General features: G+C 39.5%; 3 protein-coding genes across 4 annotated transcripts; 1 reads left to right on the top strand and 2 right to left on the bottom strand.

Moving 5' to 3' along the window:
* Positions 1-4: 4 nt before the first annotated feature.
* On the bottom strand, positions 5-1657 carry LOC103455487 (protein PLANT CADMIUM RESISTANCE 7-like). 2 transcript variants are annotated; one of them, XM_070812560.1, is made up of 4 exons: positions 1532-1657; positions 670-741; positions 350-562; positions 5-204 (listed from the first exon to the last, which is right to left on the bottom strand). In XM_070812560.1, exons 2-4 carry the CDS (start codon positions 734-736, stop codon positions 110-112), a joined length of 375 nt encoding a protein of 124 aa, XP_070668661.1. In that variant the 5' UTR covers positions 737-741; positions 1532-1657; the 3' UTR covers positions 5-109. The 2 variants fall into 2 exon arrangements, with proteins under 2 accessions (XP_070668661.1, XP_070668659.1); XM_070812558.1 differs by lacking the exon at positions 1532-1657 and adding an exon at positions 944-1024.
* A 1222-nt stretch (positions 1658-2879) lies between these two features.
* Positions 2880-4885, bottom strand: LOC103455488 (protein PLANT CADMIUM RESISTANCE 6-like). Its single transcript, XM_008395077.4, has 3 exons — positions 3962-4885; positions 3535-3606; positions 2880-3411 (listed from the first exon to the last, which is right to left on the bottom strand). Exons 1-3 carry the CDS (start codon positions 4788-4790, stop codon positions 3104-3106), a joined length of 1209 nt encoding a protein of 402 aa, XP_008393299.2. The 5' UTR covers positions 4791-4885; the 3' UTR covers positions 2880-3103.
* A 14563-nt stretch (positions 4886-19448) lies between these two features.
* On the top strand, positions 19449-21733 carry LOC103455590 (uncharacterized). Its single transcript, XM_008395173.4, has one exon. It carries the CDS (start codon positions 19646-19648, stop codon positions 21620-21622), a length of 1977 nt encoding a protein of 658 aa, XP_008393395.2. The 5' UTR covers positions 19449-19645; the 3' UTR covers positions 21623-21733.
* Positions 21734-22138: the final 405 nt, after the last annotated feature.

Genomic DNA, 22138 nt, shown 5'->3' with positions numbered 1-22138 from the left:
CGGATGATCCATCCCTCCACCACGAACGGAAAACCGAAGCATCTTCATCGGTGGATCGAAAATCACGGCGAGCATGTCATGACTGAAGTTGCTACACTTCGTGTTTTGTTCAATAACCCGTCATTCTTTGGGTAGCTGGTGGATTCACAGCAGCTTGCCGCTTTTGCTGCATCCTCTGAATTTGCTCCATGTTTCCTACCCATCCTACAACATACAAAGTTGAAATTTTTCAGATATGAAACCCCTGATTTCAATGCGTTTGCTTTTAGAGCCTGATTTCGATCTCGTAGATTAGAGAAGTTCAAAACTGCTTTGTCAATAAAAATATATATATATTGAAGTCTCGTACCCAAAGAAGGGTCCAGGCCTCTGAGCTGGAGCTCCCTATGTTCTTGGCAAAGAGCACACCACTCGCATAAGAAGTGACTGACGCAATCCGGAGCAGGGCTTTCGGGCAGATCGAACTTGTTCCTTAGCTTTTTCCGGTATGTGCACGATAGCAAGCATGGCACAAAGATGCACAACATGACCAACATGCAAATCAGTGTATTGGTTGCACAAGCTGTATGAATGACCAACATAAACACCACACCAGCCATTAATCGGATGAGTATTTTGGACGTTAGAATTGCTAATTACGAAAGTTGAACATTGATTCAGTCGACTTACAGCTTGGACCATTATCGACAATCTCTGCAATCTGACCGAACGTCCAGCATGGGCACAATAACGTCATGAGAGCTGAAATAATCAAAACAAGAAATAGTTCATGAATGTCTACTGCAAATTACTGTAAAAGAAAGTTGGGAGCAGTTTTATATCTAGAAAACACATAATGTAGCTAGCACTAGTTAGAAGTAATAGTGCCAAAATTTCAAAGAGACAGCCTATGGCCAACTCGTAATCATACTGTTACTGTCTCTCAACTAATTTCATCTTAAACCTGCTCAGTATGAAAGGTATGTGGAGTTTTTGTTGAGAATTAAGCTGCATCCTAGCTTTAGAATTAACCTGCAGAAGATAATCCTGCAGATGAAATCAAAAGGGAGGCTGAGAAGTGTGAAGAAATGAAGGCTTTACCAAAATTAGAAGGAGCCATTAATTTCAACGGCTAGTTTCTTTTACTAGTTTTAGAAAGATTACAGCTGGTGTTCCTATCTTTTTAATTGTACTGAGCTTTCCCATCTTCTTCCAAGTGGATGGATGATATCCTCCGATAACCATTAATGGCCGGAAAAGGGTTCTAGGTCCCTATATGTAGGATCAGTTTTTAGACCAGCTGTGATAAATATAGTCTTTGTATGTTTGCCTTTTTGTGATATATGAAAAATACACAGACTCTTGCTCTTCCTTTTTCTCTCTTGAAAAAACACAAATCTCTTAAAACCCTTATTCAAAGTTTCAATCTTTATCAACCAAAAACAATATGCCTGGTACCATTTCAAACAGTTTTATCACAAGAAGTCTGTGTAATTAGAAGTTGAACAGTTCAATATAAGTAGTATGAACTAGAGAATAAGGATGAATTAACTTGGGACTTGGAAGCACCATTTGGGGGACCGTCCATGCACTCAAAGAGCCCCGTTTTCCAAGTTCCGTCAATGCCTGCCGGAGTTAGCGGCACTGGTACGTACTCAATGTTTTGGATGGGCATTCCTGTTTCAGCAAAATGATTGTTATAATGCAACACCGGCTGCAGTTGATTTCTTGCCGCGGAAGCATGATTATGATACTGCAGCTGTAGCTGCTGATGAGGAACAATTTGGTAGGCAGCCGGAGGAGGAAAAAGCACTTGGTGTGTACTATAATTTATTGCATCAGCAGAATCAGCTCGATGGTGATGATGATGAAAATGATTAAATGCATCAGCCGAAGCAGCTCAATGATGATGAGGAGGAGGATAATATGTACGTGAAGGCGGGCGTGGAGCTGAGGGTACAAACGCGTTGTAATTATGGTGAGGCCAATTTAATCTGCTGGTACAAGATGAGATTAGCACTATGGAGGTTTGAGGGTGGCAACTGTACATGTAATGGCCGGGCATGTTGATGATGATAGTGATCGTGATCTGCCTGATGGTAAGGGCGTGATATTCCGGCATTTTTGTGGGAAGAGGAAGAGGGGTTTGCCTGATGATTACCTGCTTCATGATCAGGACTAGGTCCTTTGTTAATAATGTTGATGTGGGAATTAATATTAGGGTTATTTTGAGGTGGGAGTTGTTAAGGTTGGTGGTGGGGGAGTTTTTGGACATGTACATGTAGTGATGCTAATTTTGACGCTTGAGAGTGGAATACCAGCGGCGCCGCCTGATTTGGTTGATGTTCCATGATCGTTGTGTGCTTGAGGACGTCCTATATATGAGATCAACCCTAGGACGTCCCCTTGTCCAGGGAAGAGGGGTTTGACCATCAAAGGTACCCAATGGACAACTTCTTCAACAAGTCCTTGTATACAGACGAGAAAACTAAGGACAGCCTCTCACTTACTATTCTATCCATACGCCCACACATTATCAACACGGTTGACAGCAAGGAAGCATTGATCACTCCAGCTTACTAGTCTCTAATTATACAAAATTGTATGGGATAATGAATAATTATAAAATCCAACATAACCTTTTGTTCTAATTTGAATGGAGGGAAAATTAAACTCACATACAAGGGATATGGTCATATTAATTGCTCTGACTAATTAGTTTAATCCACATCTGCACCTTTTATATAATGTTGTCGTATGTAATCATTTACTAGTAGTTATTTAGTTAACCTAATGACTTTACCAACTTGTATAAAGATGAATGTCTACTAACCATTAGACCTAGCTTGCGGCTGCACACGTTATATCTAAATCTTTAATAGTATACAGAACTCCAGAAATCATCAAAACTAAAAGTGTTCTTTTGAATTTTCAATACATGAAAATGGCAACTCGTTCAAAATTACAAAAGGAAGCGATACATATTCAGAGTATCCACAAATATCAACATACGAAAATAAACATAACACAGAGAGAGAAAAATAGCCTTGAGGCATGCATAAGTAAATGCAAGTAATCTGCAAACGGTTGATCTTGTTCATCACAAACATTAGGATTTTTTTAATCAATACTGATTCATATTTTGGTTCATTGGAGGCATCATCATATTAACATTCGGCTGCTGCAAGCTGGGATTCCTTTGCACATTTCCTATCCATCCGATTGAAGGGTCAATCCCTCTGACTTGAAGTTCCCGGTACTCTTGGCAAAGAGCGCAGGGTTCGCATAATAAATGGATGACCCAATCGGGTGCGGGGGACTCGATTAGGTTGTATTTGCTGCGCAGCTTTGTGCGATACGTGCATGACATTATGAATGGTATCCCAATGAACGCTGCAATCAATCCGTAGAACAATCCGCTGGTCGCACATGCTACACAGTAGTATGGATATATACGTCAATATCGCATGCACAATACGGATTAATTCTCACTTCAAATATTGTAACATGATATGTAGTTTGAATATAAGATACATGTTTTGGAATTTGGCTTACAGGATCTGCCGTTATCTACAACCTCTGCTATCTGGCCAAACGTCAAGCATGGAACGAAAGCCGTTGTGAGAGCTGAAATGTCATAGTAATGTTCATAATAAATCTCAACTCATAGTTCAAAATATGAAAACTAGCTATACATTGGATGCGGAAGGAGAAATAAATAAGGGTGTGGTTATTTTTGAAAGGGCTAGAAGTGCTTTATGACAATTAAAAACACTTTTGAAGCATTTGATAAAATGAAGTTAAAAGTGGTTTTGCGTTATAGCACTTTCTGGGGAAGCACTAAGAAAGCACTTGAAAAAACTTTAATTTTAATAACCTGTGTTTCTAAGAAAAAGCAATTTTAGCAAAAACGCTTATGAACAAAATTATTTCCTACAAAAACAGTTTCAAACAAGCCCTAGATATGTATGTATGTGCGTACCATTCATTGGATCATCCATGCAATCAAATAACTCAGAACTCCATTGCTCAGTTCCAGCATTCTGCAGGTTGACGTGATTAAGAGGTCCCTGCTGGTAAGGACTCTGCTGCATTGGAACCCCTTGAGCAGCATAACCATTATTAGGCTGCTGTTGTTGGTATTGTTGATTCTGTGTGGAAAATTGCACTGCCGGCTTCTGATATTGCTGATTATAATTCGCTGGAAATTGGGGAGGAAACTGAGCTGGAGGTTGTTGGTTCCCCATGCCCATTGGTTGTGGTCCTTGTGGCGGGTAGACCGCCCCGGGTTGGTTAGGTACATTTGCATACATGGGATTACGGTTTGGATTGGTTTGCATATTACTCTGGGGCTGGGGTGGAAACTGTGCAGGCCTAGGCTGCTGATAGTTTGCTTCTTGTTGTTGATTTTGGAATTGTGGGTTTTGCGGTGGGAATTGTTGTGGGCCTTGAGGTGGGAACTGTGCTGGCTGAGGCGTTGGAGTCTGGTAGGGCTTTTGTTGTGGAGGACCTTGTGGTGGTGGGAACCCTACTGGCTGAGGCTGAGATGGCGGTAGTTGCTGAAAGACTCCTTGTGCTTGTGCTTGTGCTTGTGCTTGGGGGTCATAATTATTTTGAGGTGCATTATTGGGTGGCTGTGGTGGTGGCTGTTGGTATTGATCTTGTTGGTTTTGGTCGTGGCTGGTGGTTTCAGACACTTGTTGGTGTTGAAATTGTTGATCAGCTTGTAACTCATGCTCCACCTCCACTTGAGGTTGGTAGAGATCATGATCGCCGTCGTTCGCAGACGGCCCTCCTTCTGGATTTCCCATTAGCCTAGCTAGCTAGCTACTACTCTAATTTTCTTTTTGATGGGATCTCAGAGAAATAGAGATGTATAGATACAGGGAGCTGCGGACGAAAACAATAGTTGCATGCTATACATTTATATATATGCCATTCCCACCAATTACTAATGAAGGGAACATGTTGTGCAATTGAGGAAGCAATCTTACTAATTAACAAAACCCTACTTGTGGGATTTCTGTCAGGATATTACTGAAGTCAAACACAAAGCTATTGAAAGTCAATTATCTTGCGAAAAAAAAAAAGCAAAGAAATACCTAACAAAATGTTAACATCAATAATATTGCGCCCAACTTAATAACATATACAGATTAGTAAGTACCGAAACTTTAAACAAAATAATTTCGTGTTATTATCAATGGAATATATTTACTTTGCCAAATATCTGGCAAGGGACTTTACTTTCTTCAACAAAAAAATTCTTTACGTGTGAGAGGGGATAGATTATATGGATTTGTTCAACTTCAATTAGGGATGAGCAATGGTTATGGCGGACGGGTAACCGCGGTTATTTATCCATAACCGTTTATTCTCATACCCGTATAATCGTTTATCCGTTGGGTAATTGCCTAAACTGTTATACCAATATCCATAACCGTTTATAAATAGTTAACCATACACATAACTGTGTACCCATTTAACTGTAACCGTTTAATACCCGTTTACCCATTTATCATTTTTTAACCCATTTATCCTTTCTTTTTTACCATTTACTCATTTTTCTTCCGTCTATGTGTTTTTTTAACAACTTGAAAATTGAAAAAGAAAAATTTGTCATAATTTTCTTTTTCTAACAATTAAACACCGTTATATGTACATTCATCTTACATTTCCGCATTTTAATTTTTTCAGTCCTTATACCATTCCAATAATTGAAATAATAGTTTACGGACTATATTTTTAACTGTTAACAATGAAGGTAATATAAAATTTGCTAAGTATTCTTGGGTAACGAAAACTGTTAAAAGACAGTATTATTGAGTTATTTAACTCAGAATGTAAAGTATTAACATATATATATAATGGACCATGAAATTTTAAGTGGTTAAGGAAAACAATATTATATTAGCTACAGAAATCATACACTATAGTCAATAGCATTGATCAAAAGTTTTGTCCGATAAGGAACATGGTTTGTGTTAATTTTACATATATAAAATAAATGGGTAAACGGTTACCTGTTTATAACCGCGGTTAATATCCATAATTGTCCATTTAAATTCCGCGGGTAAACGGTTATACCCATAACCGTTTATTTATCTGAACGGTTACCCATAACCGTAACCGTAAAATTTAAATGAGCGGATAACCGTGATTACCCATAACTGATAGATATTTACCCATCCCTAACTTCAATACTTATCGTGAGAAAGTCTAGGCGATCACCGTCTAGTGTCGATAATATGGAACTGCAGAAGAGTCTACTTTGACCAGAATGTCATTTATTATTTGCAATGCAGAAAAACGCTGGCAGCTAGCGGAATGTGTCTGCAAATTGTAATAGATATATTTTGATTATTGCTAGTGGAGGAGCTGCCTTGTTTAGCTTTAGAATTGACAGCTTGACCCAGCAAACTATAATCTCTGGTTAAGTTCATAATTAGGTTGACCTTATTAGTGGTTTATATAATTGTTGAGCACATGGCCTCTTCAATAGCACGAAACATCCTAATTAAAGTCGATGGGAAAATCATATTGCTTCAACAGAGCCTTATCAACTATCCAATTAAGTTGAATGTTTCAACTAATACATATAATATATAAATATATATATACGGGACAAATCAGTGACATCACTTTATTTTAACCAATATGTTACTTATATATATATATACGCGTCTTTTGTTAGGAGGGATCTTGCTTCACTGTTTGTAGAGCACGATACTCGACTACATATCGATATATAAGATATTGACAACAAACTAAGACATATTGACAACACGTATAATAAACTTCAACTACCTCTAATGGTGGATCCAAGATTTAAACTTTGGGGAGTCCTACTAGTAAATGTTCAAGTTTTTTAGATAGAAAAGTGCATGAAGCGCTAGATTGTTTTTTTTACTCATTGAGGCAAATTTTCAAATGCCTAGTTGACTTGTTGTCGTCAGCCAAACCATGTTATGAACATGTCAACATATATCGACATATACATGCCGAAGGAATTTGATGAATGATATGAGAGAATTTGTCGAGTGCAGTCGACGCAACCTGTCGAAATATGTCTGACAAATGTTACATCAAACACTTAGTGGGCATAAAAGAGATGTGTAGGTACCAAACATTCGGAGGGTCCTCGAAAGACCTTCACATGTATATTTTTAGACTACCGCCACCATATATGTGTCCATATCAATACGTTTTATCAACACAATATGATATCAACAATATGAATGACATATCGAGTATCGGATCCATGATATCAACAATATGGACGGCATATATACATACACACACACACATATATCAGTCCCCTATCATTGAAGGATCCTTCAAATCAAAGATTCTTTGTGGGGCTCACTCCACATTGTAGATCCAACTGTTCATCTTGTAGATCATTTCTCAAAGATCATCTCATCATAATATGCTTGTTTTGTTGGTAATAATGAAGAAATTTCAGTTTCTTCATGGTAATCATTTTGCTTTGATTAAGCTACTTCACATTTTCAAGTTCAAGTATTGCTTGGCTTTTTAGTCAAAATAGTTCCTGAAATTTGTATAACACATCACTTTGGTCCCTGAGATTGAAAATCAATAGAAATGGTCCTTGAGATTGTCCACCATCCATTATTTTGGTCCTTCCATTAAAAACTCCGTTAAGTATCCCGGAGCTCTTGGCTGGAAGTTTGGGTAATTTTCAAAGCTTCGTAACTTAATCGTTTCTTAACCAAATTCGACCCATAATATATCAAAATAAAGATAGGAAAGTGTAGAATAAGATTATACCTATTTGGAAGCTCAATGTTTGATGGAGATGGCTGGAAAATAGCCTGATAGGTGACTGGTCAGCAGAAAAACTGGAAAACTCGCCTGAAACTAGGTAAACTTTAAATGTTCATAACTTCTTCAATACTCAACGAAATCGAGTGATTTGAAAACAAAAATCATACTTCTCAATGAGACGAATATAATGGTACCTTTCTTGACTGCTAATTTTCCGTGGTTTGGCCGGAAAACGGTTTGAAAGTGGCTAACTCGAGACCAAGTAACGTGTTATGCAAATCTCAGGAACCAAAGTAACGTGTTATGAAAATCACTCGATTTCGTTGAGTATTGAAGAAGTTATGAACGTTTAAAATTTACCCAGTTTCCAGCAAGTTTTCCTGCGGACCAGTTACCTTTCAGGCTATTTTCCTGCCATCTCCGGCAAACATTGGGCTTTCAAATAGTTATAATCTTGTTCTACATTTTCCTATCTTCATTTGATATATTATGGGTCGAATTTGGTTAAGAAACGATTGAGTTACGAAGCTTTGAAAATTGCCCAAACTTTCGGCCAAGAGCTACGGGACACTTAAAGGAGTTTTTAACGGAATGACTAAAATAATGGATGGAGGACAATCTCATGGACCATTTTTATTAATTTTCAATCTCAGGAACCAAAGTGATGTGTTAATGGATGGTCGGCAATCTCAGAGGAACCATTTCTATTGATTTTCAATCTCATGGACCATTTCTATTGATTTTCAATCTCAGGAACCAAAGTAACGTGTTATGCAAATCTCAAGACCATTTTGGCTAAAAAGCCAGTATTGCTTATATAAAACTTAAGAACACAGATTTTCCACTTGTTTGCATACCCATTCAACTGTGGGATGCTTGTATTTATAACTTCATCACGATTACATCTGAGGGTTTGAAAACCCTATTTACAAGGAGGTTTGAAATTCAAAAGATACCAAAACAGAAAACAACAGATTACAAATATTCAAAAAATACATCCTATTAACAAGGAAACCTAATCAGGTAGAAGTGTAAACAAAAAGGAACTCCTGGAAGGGCGCTGGAGTTCCTCAAAGCACGGTGGGTTTATCCTCAGGTTGACTTCGTCTAACAGCTTATATATCCTCTTATGTTTTCATAGGATTGTCGTTTTGGATATTTGCGTTCATTTATCTTACTTTACGCTTCAGTAAAACACTTTTTAAGTTTCATCTTCTAAAAACAGGAAAAGAGAGAATTTTGTTTAACTGGTCAATTTCCTTCTTAGGTTTTTTGTATAGAGAGATATCTTCCAATATATATATGGTTAAGATAATATGAGTATCCATGACGTCAAAAACCGTGGACTATACCCTGCCCTAGGTATAGAATCCACTGTCTTAATTATACTTGGTAGCTTTGATTAAACCATTGTGTGACGAATATTACACAGGTTATATCGCCAATGCTCAGAAAATAAACCAAGGTGGAAATTCTGTGCCTCCGTACGTCACGCCGGGCATAATATGTATGACCTGCAAGTGGAATTCCATTGGTGAAGTTGTTCGCTTCATATAATAATTTACTTGAATTTGATATCTGTTTGAGACCGATCGAAGCCTTGGAAATAGAATTTCGACAATCACTCTTAATGCACATAACAAGAGAAGTATAACTTGATCAACAGGTACAATTTAAGGGGTGTTTGTGTGTAACTCAACTGATTAGGAGCGTTTGCGGTACTTATGGTTTGTTGGCACTTGATGATCTAAAAGTTCAGAGAAATAAAAGACGAGACCAAATAACATGAAACTAGCTAGGACTTTTCTTAATTCTTTATCTTCATATACATTTTTGTTTTCAAAGCGAAAACAATTTTCAAACAAATGATGACCGAACACCGCCATGCCATCAATCCACCACAGTCAGACTCTGATACTCTTCGACGGAGATGGCTAGTTCCATGATAATTTCGGGGTGAACTCACCCCTCATAATCCAAGAACAACTTCATAAAAAATTTATAAAATAATAAAAAGGGATGTGCTATCCACACGCCTTATTTTACTTTTCACACTCCCTTTGTTAATTTCTGTTCGTTGATCTTCTTCCATTCATCCGATCCGACGGCCGAAAATTAGAAGGGTGTGTGAGAAGTAAAAAATGGTGTGTGGATATCACACCCCTTCAAAATATTTAATTCTATTTCTTGGCACTACATCCCCTTTGTGTCCTAGACCTGGTGTAGAATTCAAGTGCCTCAGATTCCAAAACACAATCTGTGGCACTGCATCCCCGTACCCTTTCTCCTTAAACTTTCTTTGTATGTGTTGCGAGTTATACATTAGTTAAAATGTAAATAGTAGTTTATTGTCCCACATTGGTGAAATACATATGTAATACCAATTGTAACTCCTATATATACTCCACTTTGGAGATTAATGAATATATAAGAAATTCCCAAATATTATCATATATTTTTGGTATTTACCATGTTTAGTTTAATATTGGTATTTACCATGTTTAATTCAATATGGCATCAGAGCAGTTCGCTCTTGGTGACCTGTGTGCTTTAAATTTTGTGCCCACATTTTTCGTGATTTCCTCCGTGTGGGAAAAAAAAAAAAGTGTCGTGCTACAGCGCCGTGAACAGTGGTCTTCTACAGTGCGCGAACAGTGATTGCTACAGTGTTGTGAATAGTATTGCTGCAGTGCCGTGAACAGTGATTGCTACAGTACTCTGGTAAATTGTTTTCATTCCGCTGCGTATCTTTTGTGCCTTTATTGTTCGTGATTTTGTTCAATGGCTCAATATAATCATAATGTTGTTATGCATCTTGGTGGAACAAATAAATGGATAATTGATACTGGGGCCACTGATCATGTGACGAGTGACCCTAGAGTGTTTGATGAGTTATGTGATTATGTTCGTGATCCGTATATTACTAGTGCAAATGGAGCACTTTCCCCTGTGAAGGGTGAAGGCACTATCTCTTTGACTTCAACCTTATCACTGGTCCGTGCTTTACTTGTTCCTGATGTTAAGTGCAATCTTTTGTCGGTAGGAAAACTTCTTGATACTTTATATTGTTCTGCTCACTTCTATCCTACGTATTGTTATTTTCAAGATATTCGAACTCAGAAGATAATTGGTTATGGTAAAAGGATAGGGGGTTTGTACATCTTGACTATGGAGGATACTGTTGTTTCTGGTTCAAATAATCATCAAGTTTTAAGTGCTAAAGTGGATAACAGACATCAAATTTGGTTGTGGCATCGACGATTGGAACATCCATCATTCAGTTATATGAAGCATCTATTTCCTTCTTTGTTTCGCACTTATAGTGATTCAGAGTTCAAGTGTGAAACATGTGTCATGGCTAAAAGTTATCGTGCTTCCTTTCCTGTAAGTGATTCTAAAGCTACTTTACCATTTGATTTGATACATTCTGATGTGTGGGGTCCTGCAAAAGTTACTTCTAATGGATTCCGTTGGTTTGTTACTTTTATTGATGATTGTACTCGGGTAACTTGGGTGTTCTTGATGAAAAATAAGAGTGATGTTCCGTTACTTCTTCAAGAATTTTGTACAATGGTATCTACTCAGTTTCAGACCAAAGTTAAGGTCTTCAGGTCTGATAACGGAGGAGAATATGTGAATCACACTTTGGCATGTTTTTTCCGTGATCATGGTATTATTCACCAGACGATTACTCCGTGTTGAAGGAAAGATCCCTTTGATCAGACGAGTCGCTGAACACGAAGATCCCTTTGGTCATAATCAGTTTCCCAGCTATTACTCGAAGCCTGATTGAACTCCATGTCGCTGAACACGAAGATCCCTTTGATCATATGCTCTGGCTTCAGTCTCCCATTTACGGACACTTGAAGAATCAAATCAAACACCTTCTGGAAATCCGTAATCATGCCCCATTCAATGGATTTAACTTCGCTGCTGAAGAATTAAGCAGCAGCCAAGTCCAGTTCCCATTCAATTACAAGAAGCGAAGAATGTGTTTTCGGTATGCAGCAACTGTAAGAACTTACGCAAAGCCAATTGTTGAAACTTTTGCTCATCCAGGTGAGTGTCAAATGTCCTGCTTTCGTCTACATAACAATATTTATCGATGATTTGTTATATCGCAAGCCCCTCTGATTTCATCTTCTATGGCTCGTCTATCTGGTTGCGAAGATAATCAATCTTTGCCGGAGCACATCTCATGTTTTGTGTACTGATTTTCAGATGAAGCTAGGGTAGCAAAGCAACCCCAGGTCCATGCTGCTTCAGTCATTATTTGCTCAGTTTCTCACTTTTTCTTGTTGCAGTAAATAATGGTGATTCCCTTCAGTTTCAATTTGTTCTATTGTCCTTTCAAGTGGTGCTTCCCTTCAGTGAATAATGGTGCTTCTCTTCAGTCTCATCCTGACGAAGTAAGAAGTTTAAATCTTCAAACCCAAATTGTTTTGGATTATGATGTTTGGTTGCACATAAACATATTGTGTGCAAAATGTTTGTTAAGTTCAAATTTTTCACATTTGCTTGATGCACAAGTAAATGGTGCTTCATTTCTGAAGTCCTGAAGGGACTGCAATTGAGAAAAATAGAAGCCACTTAACTTGAGTATAACTGTATTGTTTCTGCTCCTACAGTACAAGGAATACAGATTTGGGACTGATTTGATTTTCTTTTTCTTTTTCTTTTTTGAGCTTATTGAGAATAATTGGATGTTTATTTAACAGGACCTGATTGTTGAATTCTAATCTAGTCTTGGGCCGAGTCCAGCCCATGTTGAAAAGGCAATACAAGATTCATACAAATGCTAGATAATTCTAGCAAGAAGCATGTCGGTGAATACACAGGAAATGCTAGAGAATTCTAGCACCAAAGTCGGTGCATCATGCATGCATATTAATATGCTAGACAATTCTAGCATTTGAGCTTATTAAGTCGGCAAGGATGTTTGATGAATTGTTATAGAAAACTCTAGAATAATTAAAACTTGTGGCTAGAAGGAACTTAGTCCAATTGCACCGACTTGGTGAGTCGGTTATTGCTTGCCTATAAATTTAGGTGTGTGTGTGTGTGTTGCTATGCAACAAGAAGAAGTGAGAGCAAGTAAGAGAGCAAGAAGTGTGAGAGTGTTTGAGTGTTTCCTCTTGTACTAAGTTTGTGAGTGAATAAAAATCTTGTGTAATACATTGAGTGTTCTTTCTTTCTCTTGCCTATCAATTCCGCTGCTCTACATTCTTCTTTGTGAGATAAATGTCTCCAAAGTAGTGAAGTCTTTTTAAGCCCCAACAAAGTGGTACCAGAGCTATGGCTAGCAACGTTATGGCAGCCTTCTAAGTTCCAGTGCTCGACAACAACAACTTCGATAATTGGAGTATCAAAATGAAGGCCCTTTTGGGAGCACACGATGTATGGGAAGTCGTGGAGAAATGCTACGCTGAGCCAGAAGATGAAGCTACTCTGTCCCAACCCTAGAATGAGAGTTTGAAAGATTCAAGAAAGAGAGACAAGAAGGCTCTCTACCTCATCTACCAAGCATTATATGACAATGGCTTTGAGAAGGTCTCGAGTGCAACCTCTGCCAAGCAAGCATGTGAGAAGCTTTAAACCTCTTACAAAGGAGCCAACAACAACAACAACAACAAAGCCTTTTCCCACTAAGTGGGGTCGGCTATATGAATCCTAGAACGCCATTGCGCTCGGTTTTGTGTCATGTCCTCCGTTAGATCCAAGTACTCTAAGTCTTTTCTTAGGGTCTCTTCCAAAGTTTTCCTAGGTCTTCCTCTACCCCTTCGGCCCCGAACCTCTGTTCCGTAGTCACATCTTCGAACCGGAGCGTCAGTAGGCCTTCTTTGCACATGTCCAAACCACCGTAACCGATTTTCTCTCATCTTTCCTTCAACTTCGGCTACTCCTACTTTACCTCGGATATCCTCATTCACAATCTTATCCTTTCTCGTGTGCCCACACATCCCACGAAGCATCCTTATCTCCGCTACACCCATTTTGTGTACGTGTTGATGCTTCACCGCCCAACATTCTGTGCCATACAACATCGCTGGCCTTATTGCCGTCCTATAAAATTTTCCCTTGAGCTTCAGTGACCTACGACGGTCACACAACACGCCGGATGCACTCTTACACTTCATCCATCTAGCTTGTATTCTATGGTTGAGATCTCCATCTAATTCTTCGTTCTCTTGCAAGATAGATCCTAGGTAGCGAAAACGGTCGCTTTTTGTGATCTTCGCTAGATTGCTCCGGTCATTAGCGTGGATAAGTATATAAATGGATAGAGATAGGAAAGCAAACATCAGATGTACGTGGTTCACCCATATTGGCTACGTCCACGAAATAGAGGAGTTCTCATTAATTGTGAAGGGTTTACACAAGTACATAGGTTCAAGCTCTCTTTTAGTGAGTACAAGTGAATGATTTAATACAAATGACACAAGTACATAATTCTAACCTCTTACAAAGGAGCCGAACAAGTGAAAAAGGTTCGTCTGCAAGTACTAAGAGGTGAGTTTGAATCTCTACAAATGAAAGGGTCTGAATCAATCTCTGATTATTTTTCAAGAGTCTTAGCCATTTCCAATCAATTAAAAAGAAATGGAGAAAAGTTAGAAGATGTTAGAATTATGGAGAAGATACTACGCTCGTTGGACCCCAAGTTCAAGCACATTGTCGTGACAATTGAAGAAACTAAAAACTTAGAAGAAATTAGTATAGAGCAATTAATGGGTTCGCTACAAACATATGAAGAGAAACATAAGAAAAGGCAAGGAAATGATGAGCAGCTCCTCAAGACGCATGTCCAGCCAAAAAAGAAAAAAGAAAGCTTGAACAACAAGAGAAGCCAGTACGAAAGAAGTCGCAGTCGAGGTCGCGGACATGGACATGGATGTGGACGTGGCTGGAACTTCAACAACCATAACAACTGCGAAAGAGGAGAAAGCTCAACAAAAGGTCGTGGAAGAGGGCTCTCAAACTTGAGGTATGAAAAATCTCAAGTTCAATGCTACAACTGTCAAAAGTTTGGGCATTATGCTTGGGAATGTAGAGCTCCAAGCAACAGGCCTGATGAGAAGGTTAATTATGTGAAAAAAGAGAACGAAGATAATGGGATTGTGCTACTAGCATGCAAGAACAATGATGGAGACCAAGACTATACATGGTATCTTGACACTGGCGCCAACAACCACATGTGCGGAAGAAGAAGCATGTTTGTAGAGCTCAATGAATCGATAAGTGGAAACGTTTCTTTTGGAGACGAATACGAAATACCCGTCAAAGGAAAAGGTAACATCCTAATTCCCCTAAAAAATGGCAGTCACCAATTAATTTCAAATGTCTACTACGTGCCCAATATGAAAAGCAACATTTTGAGCTTGGGTCAACTCTTAGAAAAAAGGTTATGATATTCACATGAAAAATTATAGCCTTTTTCTTAGAAATGACAAAGGAAGATTAATTGCCAAGGTGAAAATGTCAAAGAATAGGATGTTTCCTATGAATATTCAAAATGATGTTGCAAAGTGCCTCAAAACATGTTACAAAGACACATCATGGCTTTGGCATCTTCGTTTTGGGCATCTTAACTTTGGGGGAATAAAGTTATTATCCAAGAAGGAGATGGTGAGAGGCTTACCGTGCATCAGTCGCCCTGATCAAGTTTGCGAAGGATGTTTACTTGGGAAACAATTCAGGAAAAACTTTCCAAATGAGTCAACCATAAGAGCCCAGAAGCCACTCGAGCTCATTCATACCGATGTGTGCGGTCCAATAAAACCAAGCTCTTTGGGTAAAAATAATTATTTCCTTCTCTTCATTGATGATTTTTCAAGGAAAACCTGGGTGTATTTCTTAAAGCAGAAATCAAAGGTATTTGGAGCATTCAAGAAGTTCAAAGCTGCTGTAGAGAAAGAAAGTGGTTGCAAGATCAAAGCCATGAGATCTGATCGAGGAGGAGAATTCACTTCAAATGAATTTCAAGAATTCTGTGGAGCCAATGGAATTCGTCAACCTTTGACAGTTCCAAGATCCCCTCAACAAAATGGTGGGGTGGAAATAAAAAATCGAACCATTCTCGACATGGCTCGAAGCATGCTCAAAAGCAAGAGATTGCCTAAGGAGTTATGGGCAGAAGCTGTAGCATGTGCTGTCTACCTATCAAATCGGTCTTCAACAAGAAGTGTGTGAGGAAAGACTCCGCAAGAAGCATGGAGTGGAAGAAAACCAGGTATCTCTCATCTAAGAGTTTTTGGAAGCATAGCCCATGTACATGTACCAGACGAGAGGAGGACGAAACTCGACGACAAAAGTGAGAAGTTCATCTTCATCGGCTATGACTCAAATTCAAAAGGTTATAAACTGTATAATCCAAACAATGGGAAGACGGTGATCAGTCGAGACGTGATGTTCGATGAAGAAGGAGAATGGGATTTTGGCTCTCATGTAGGTGATCTTCACTTTTTTCCTCAGTTTGAAGAAGAGAATGAACAAGGGATGATGGAGCAAGCAAGAGAGGTTCAACAAGAATCCACTACTCCACCTGCTTCACCAACATTAACCAATCATGGTAATTTACCAGCATCAGCATCGTCAAGTGGGAGTCTAAATGAAAGAGAAGTACCACGCACAAGAATCTACGAGATCTCTATGAGGTAGCTGAAAGACTCGATAATCCTACACTTTTATGTCTCTTTGCTGATTGTGAACCAGTTGACTTCCAAGAAGCAGTGCAAGATAGTAAGTGGAGGAAAGCAATGGATGAAGAAATTGAAGCAATCCATAAGAACGATACATGGGAACTCGCTATTCTTCCGAAATGACACAAAGCCATCGGAGTCAAGTGGGTGTATAAGATAAAGAAGAATGCCACCGGAAAGGTTGAAAGATACAAGGCGAGACTAGTGGCGAAGGGCTATAGTCAAAGAGCCGAAATCGACTATGATGAGGTATTTGCACCCGTTGCTCGGTTGGAAACTATACGATTACTAATTTCTTTGGCAGCTCAAAATAAATGGAAGATTCAACAAATGGATGTGAAGTCCGCTTTCCTAAATGGAGTCCTTGAAGAAGAAGTCTACATTTAGCAACCGTCAGGCTATGAAATCAAAGGGCATGAAGACAAAGTTCTGAAGCTGAAGAAAGCCCTCTATGGGTTAAAACAAGCGCCAAGAGCATGGAATAGTCACATCGACAAGTACTTCCAAGAAAACAACTTCATCAAGTGCCCTCATGAACATGCTTTCTACATCAAAGTCAAGGATGAAGATATTCTTATTATGTGCTTATATGTGGATGATCTAATCTTCACCGGAAGTAATCCAAGCATGTATGAAGAGTTCAAGAGAGTGATGACCAAAGAATTTGAGATGACCGACATCGGGCTAATGGCATACTACCTAGGCATGGAAGTACAGCAGAACGAAGAAAGCATTTTCATCTCCCATGAAAGCTACACAAAGGAGATACTGAAAAAGTTTAAAATGGACGACTGCAAGCCCATAAGCACACCAGTGGAGTGCTGAGTCAAACTAACCAAGCATGACAAAGGAGAAAACGTAGATCCAACATTTTTCAAAAGTTTAGTTGGAAGCTTGCGCTACTTGACTTGCACAAGACCAGACATTCTCTATGCCGTCAAATTAGTCAGTCGCTATATGGAGAATCCCACAACTACACATTTGAAGACAGCCAAAAGAATTCTTCGATACCTTAAAGTACTGTTAACTTTGGCTTGTTCTATTCAAGTTCTAGTAACTACAAATTTGTTGGATATAGCGACAGTGATTGGGCAAGAAATTCTAACGACAGAAAAAGCACTACTGGATTTGTGTTCTTCATGGAAGACACTGCATTCACATGGATGTCGAAGAAGCAACCGATTGTCACTCTCTCTACCTACGAAGCTGAATACGTAGCTGCTACCTCATGTGTATGTCATGCAATCTGGCTGAGAAACTTGCTGAAAGAATTAAGCATGCCACAAGAAGAGCCAACAGAGATCTATGTCGACAACAAGTCTGCAATAGCTCTAGCAAAGAATCCAGTATTCCATGACAGGAGCAAACACATAGATACCCGCTATCATTACATAAGAGAGTGTATTGCAAGAAAGGATGTGCAAGTGGAATACGTGAAGTCTCAAGACCAAGTCGCCGACATATTCACCAAGCCACTCAAACAAGAAGACTTTGTCAGATTAAGAAACTCAATCGGCGTCACAAGACAAGATTAAGGGGGGATGTTGAATTCTAATCTAGTCTTGGGCCGAGTCCAGCCCATGTTGAAAAGGCAATACAAGATTCATACAAATGCTAGATAATTCTAGCAAGAAGCATGTCGGTGAATACACAGGAAATGCTAGAGAATTCTAGCACCAAAGTCGGTGCATCATGCATGCATATTAATATGCTAGACAATTCTAGCATTTGAGCTTATTAAGTCTGCAAGGATGTTTGATGAATTGTTATAGAAAACTCTAGAATAATTAAAACTTGTGGCTAGGAGGAACTTAGTCCAATTGCACTGACTTGGTGAGTCGGTTATTGCTTGCCTATAAATTTAGGTGTGTGTGTGTGTGTTGCTATGCAGCAAGAAGAAGTGAGAGCAAGTAAGAGAGCAAGAAGTGTGAGAGTGTTTGCGTGTTTCCTCTTGTACTAAGTTTGTGAGTGAATAAAAATCTTGTGTAATACATTGAGTGTTCTTTCTTTCTTTTGTCTATCAATTCCGATGCACTACATTCTTCTTTGTGAGATAAACGTCTCCAAAGTAGTGAAGTCTTTTTAAGCCCCAACACTAATTTGGAGATGGTTTGTTGAAAGGTTAAGGGCATGGGGATTTTACCAAATCTGAATATGGTATGTGATTTTTTTTCAGATTGATTTGTTCATTTGCCCATTTCGTACGTTTGGCCTTTTATTTATTGACTCAATTCTCAGGTTGCACATTCAGCAGAAGTAGCAAGCCAAGGAAGAACACTGGATAGACCACCACGTTATTCAAACTGGCCCGTTCCCTAATCGAGGAGAGGAGCGAGAAAGTCATTTACTGGACATAATAAATATCTCACTCAAATTTCATGTTAACCAAAAATAAAGTAATAAAATAATTGAATAAAAGTGGGATTTCATATAGGAGACTGATGGAAGAAAATGCTGATTAATTTAGTTTAAAATGGAAAACTGGTTGGGACGGATATAGAAGGGACGGAGGGGTATCTGTAGCTGCACTGTCCCAAACCACATTAGGGACTGAAGTGAGTTGCTAAAACATACAATAAGAACGGATTGCTGTCAGTGTGTAGTGTGGGTATTCCTTGTAGTGCTACAACTTTTCAGTTTCAATTCCATTTGAATTTAGTTTTCTTTCAACTGGTTATGGATAATACTTAGGTACTTATTGAGAGATTTTTCAATATGCTTGGAGCACGAAATAATATGTCACATGTTATTATATAATTGGAGGAACACTTGAAAACAAAAAGTTATCTCCGATAGTATTAATGACTTGTGGTGTACTGCCCATGTTCCAAAGCACACTGAAAAATTTCTCATACTCACTTGTAGATATGGTCCAATTAATGATATTTTAATACAATTTTATTGTTTTAAAATAGTCCTTATATTATTTTTTATCTTTTAACTTTTAAAAAAAACACGTATCATCTTTTAATTTGGTCAAAAAAAAAATGGGTATATATAATTTTCCTTAGTACCTATATAATATTATCCAATAGTGATTATTTTGGGAAAGGGAAAAAAATCCGTGCCCCACAAGTAAACAATCGCGTATAAAAAGGTAATATATCCAGCAGAAGACTGCAAACGAAACCCTAATTTCATTTGGGCCTTTCACATCTCTTCACAACAAGCTCACTCCAATGGCTCCTCCTTCTCCTCCACGTGCTATTCCTATTGTTGGTCCTCCACAGATCAACACCTTCGCCCCAGTAGCACAACCCAATCCCGCTCCCAGCGGGTCCCGACCGCCCATGGGCTTCACCGAGAACGGTTCGGGCACCTTCCTCTCCTCCGGCAACGCCTGCCTCGATCTCTTCTTCCAAATCGTACCATCCACCCCCGCCTCCTATATCAACCAACAACTTCCTCTGGCCTGGGCCCACGACGCCCTAACCACCCTCAAGCTCATATGCAACCTCCGTGGAGTCCGCGGCACCGGAAAGTCCGATAAGGAAGGGTTCTACACGGCGGCATTTTGGCTCCACAAGAACCACCCCAAAACCCTAGCCTGCAACCTCGCTTCCTTTGCCGAATTCGGGTATTTTAAAGACATGCCGGAGATTCTATACCGCCTTCTAGAAGGCCATGACGTCAGGAAGAAGCAAAGGGAGGAGTGGTCCATTGCAAAAGGAAGATTTCTCGGCCGTAGGAGACCGACAATCCGGCGACTGTTATGGAGAAGAACCCGACGTACTAGTACTAAAATCTCTGGAGCAATCAACGGCAGGAGACAGAGTGAGCCTAAAGCGGTTAAGATGATGAAGGCATTGGAGAGGGTAAAATTGGAAAAAGAAAAGGTGAGTGCTGCGAGGAAAGAGAAGAAGATCGCCATGGCGAAGAAGGCTGTTGCGAGGTACCAGCGTGACCCGGATTACCGGTTCTTGCACCATCAGGTTTCGGATCTCTTTGCGGAGTGCTTGAGGTCGGATCTCGAAAATTTCAAGTCCAATGAGTACAAGAAGATCACCCTGGCGGCGAAGTGGTGCCCTTCCCTCGACTCCTCCTTCGATCGCTCCACTCTTCTCTGTGAAGCGATTGCAAGGAAGGTGTTTCCGCGAGAATCCTACCTGGAATATGAAGGTGTAGAGGAGGCGCATTACGCGTACAGAGTGAGAGACCGGCTGAGGAAGGAGGTGCTGGTGCCGTTGAGGAAGGTGTTGCAGTTGCCCGAGGTGTATATGGGTGCTAATCAATGGGGAGCTATTCCGTACAATCGTGTGGCCTCCGTGGCCATGAAACTTTACAAAGAAAAGTTCATGAAGCACGATGAAGAGAGGTTTAAGAAGTATTTGGAGGACGTGAAGGCTGGAAAGTCTAAGATTGCGGCGGGTGCTCTGCTTCCTCATGAGATCATAGCCTCGCTGAAAGATGGTGATGGCGGGGAAGTGGGTGAGCTGCATTGGAAAAGAATGGTGGAGGACATGTTGAAACAAGGCAAGATGAAAAATTGTTTGGCTGTGTGTGATGTCTCGGGAAGCATGTGCGGGACTCCGATGGAGGTGTGTGTTGCTTTAGGACTGTTGTTGTCCGAACTGAGTGGAGAGCCGTGGAAGGGAAAGGTCATCACTTTCAGTCATGACCCTCAGCTACATTTGATACAAGGCGATGATCTAAGTTCGAAGTGCGAGTTTATAAGGAGGATGGAATGGGGTGCGAACACTGATTTCCAGAAAGTGTTTGATTTACTTTTGGAAGTGGCCGTGAATGGGAATTTGAAACCAGAGCATATGATCAAGAGAATCTTTGTGTTTAGCGACATGGAGTTCGATGAGGCTTCGGCTTCGAGTTGCAGGTATCCTGGGGGATGGGGTTGGGATACTGGTAGTGGTAGGGAGGAGAGCGGGAAGTGGGAGACTGATTATGAGGTAATACAAAGGAAGTTTGAGGAGAAAGGGTACGGGGATGTGGTGCCCCAGATTGTGTTTTGGAATCTGAGACACTCGCGTTCTACGCCAGTGTCTGGATCACAAAAAGGAGTGGCTCTCTTGAGTGGTTTCTCCAAGAATTTGATGAAATTGTTCTTGGATGAAGACGGTGAAATTGACATCAGCCCGGAACGTATTATGGAAGAGGCCATCTCCGGGGAATTGTACCAGAAGCTGGTTGTCATAGATTGAATTTGATGATCATCATCATCATGTCCGAAATCCTTCCTTCAATTGTTTTGATCATTATTTCCTCTTTCCTGTAAAAAAAAATTGTGAATGAATAAGAAATAAATTGCCATATTTTTGTTTGGCCTGGAAATTAAATGTCTTGTTTTCATTACGTAGAATAAAATGAGTCTTGTTCATGTCTGTGTTTACAAAATTTGGTTTCCCTGTCATCTGCGTGCTGTGTTAGCCACGTTTATATTTTAAGTGGTTCGTGTTTGGGGCAGGTTCCATTTTTCATGAATGTCAAATACTCAGGAGAAAACAATTATAAAAAGGTTATGAGACCTTCAATGGAGAGCACATATTAGCAAAAAAAAGAAAATGGGAGGCGGATTAAAGTGAAATCTTTGTTCATGTTGTGTAAATGATAGATTTAATACAACTGAGAAATTAAAAATTGACTTAGATCTATCAGAGTCCATGTTTACTACTTTCACTGAGATTTGAGGACTAAAGAGTGCTTTTAAATTGGTATAT

This window comes from Malus domestica, chromosome 14 (genome assembly GCF_042453785.1).
Source record: "Malus domestica chromosome 14, GDT2T_hap1".
NCBI classification, from domain to species: domain Eukaryota; kingdom Viridiplantae; phylum Streptophyta; class Magnoliopsida; order Rosales; family Rosaceae; genus Malus; species Malus domestica.
The sequence above is the reverse complement of the archived record's forward strand: the minus strand, read 5'-3'. Positions and strand labels throughout refer to the sequence as shown.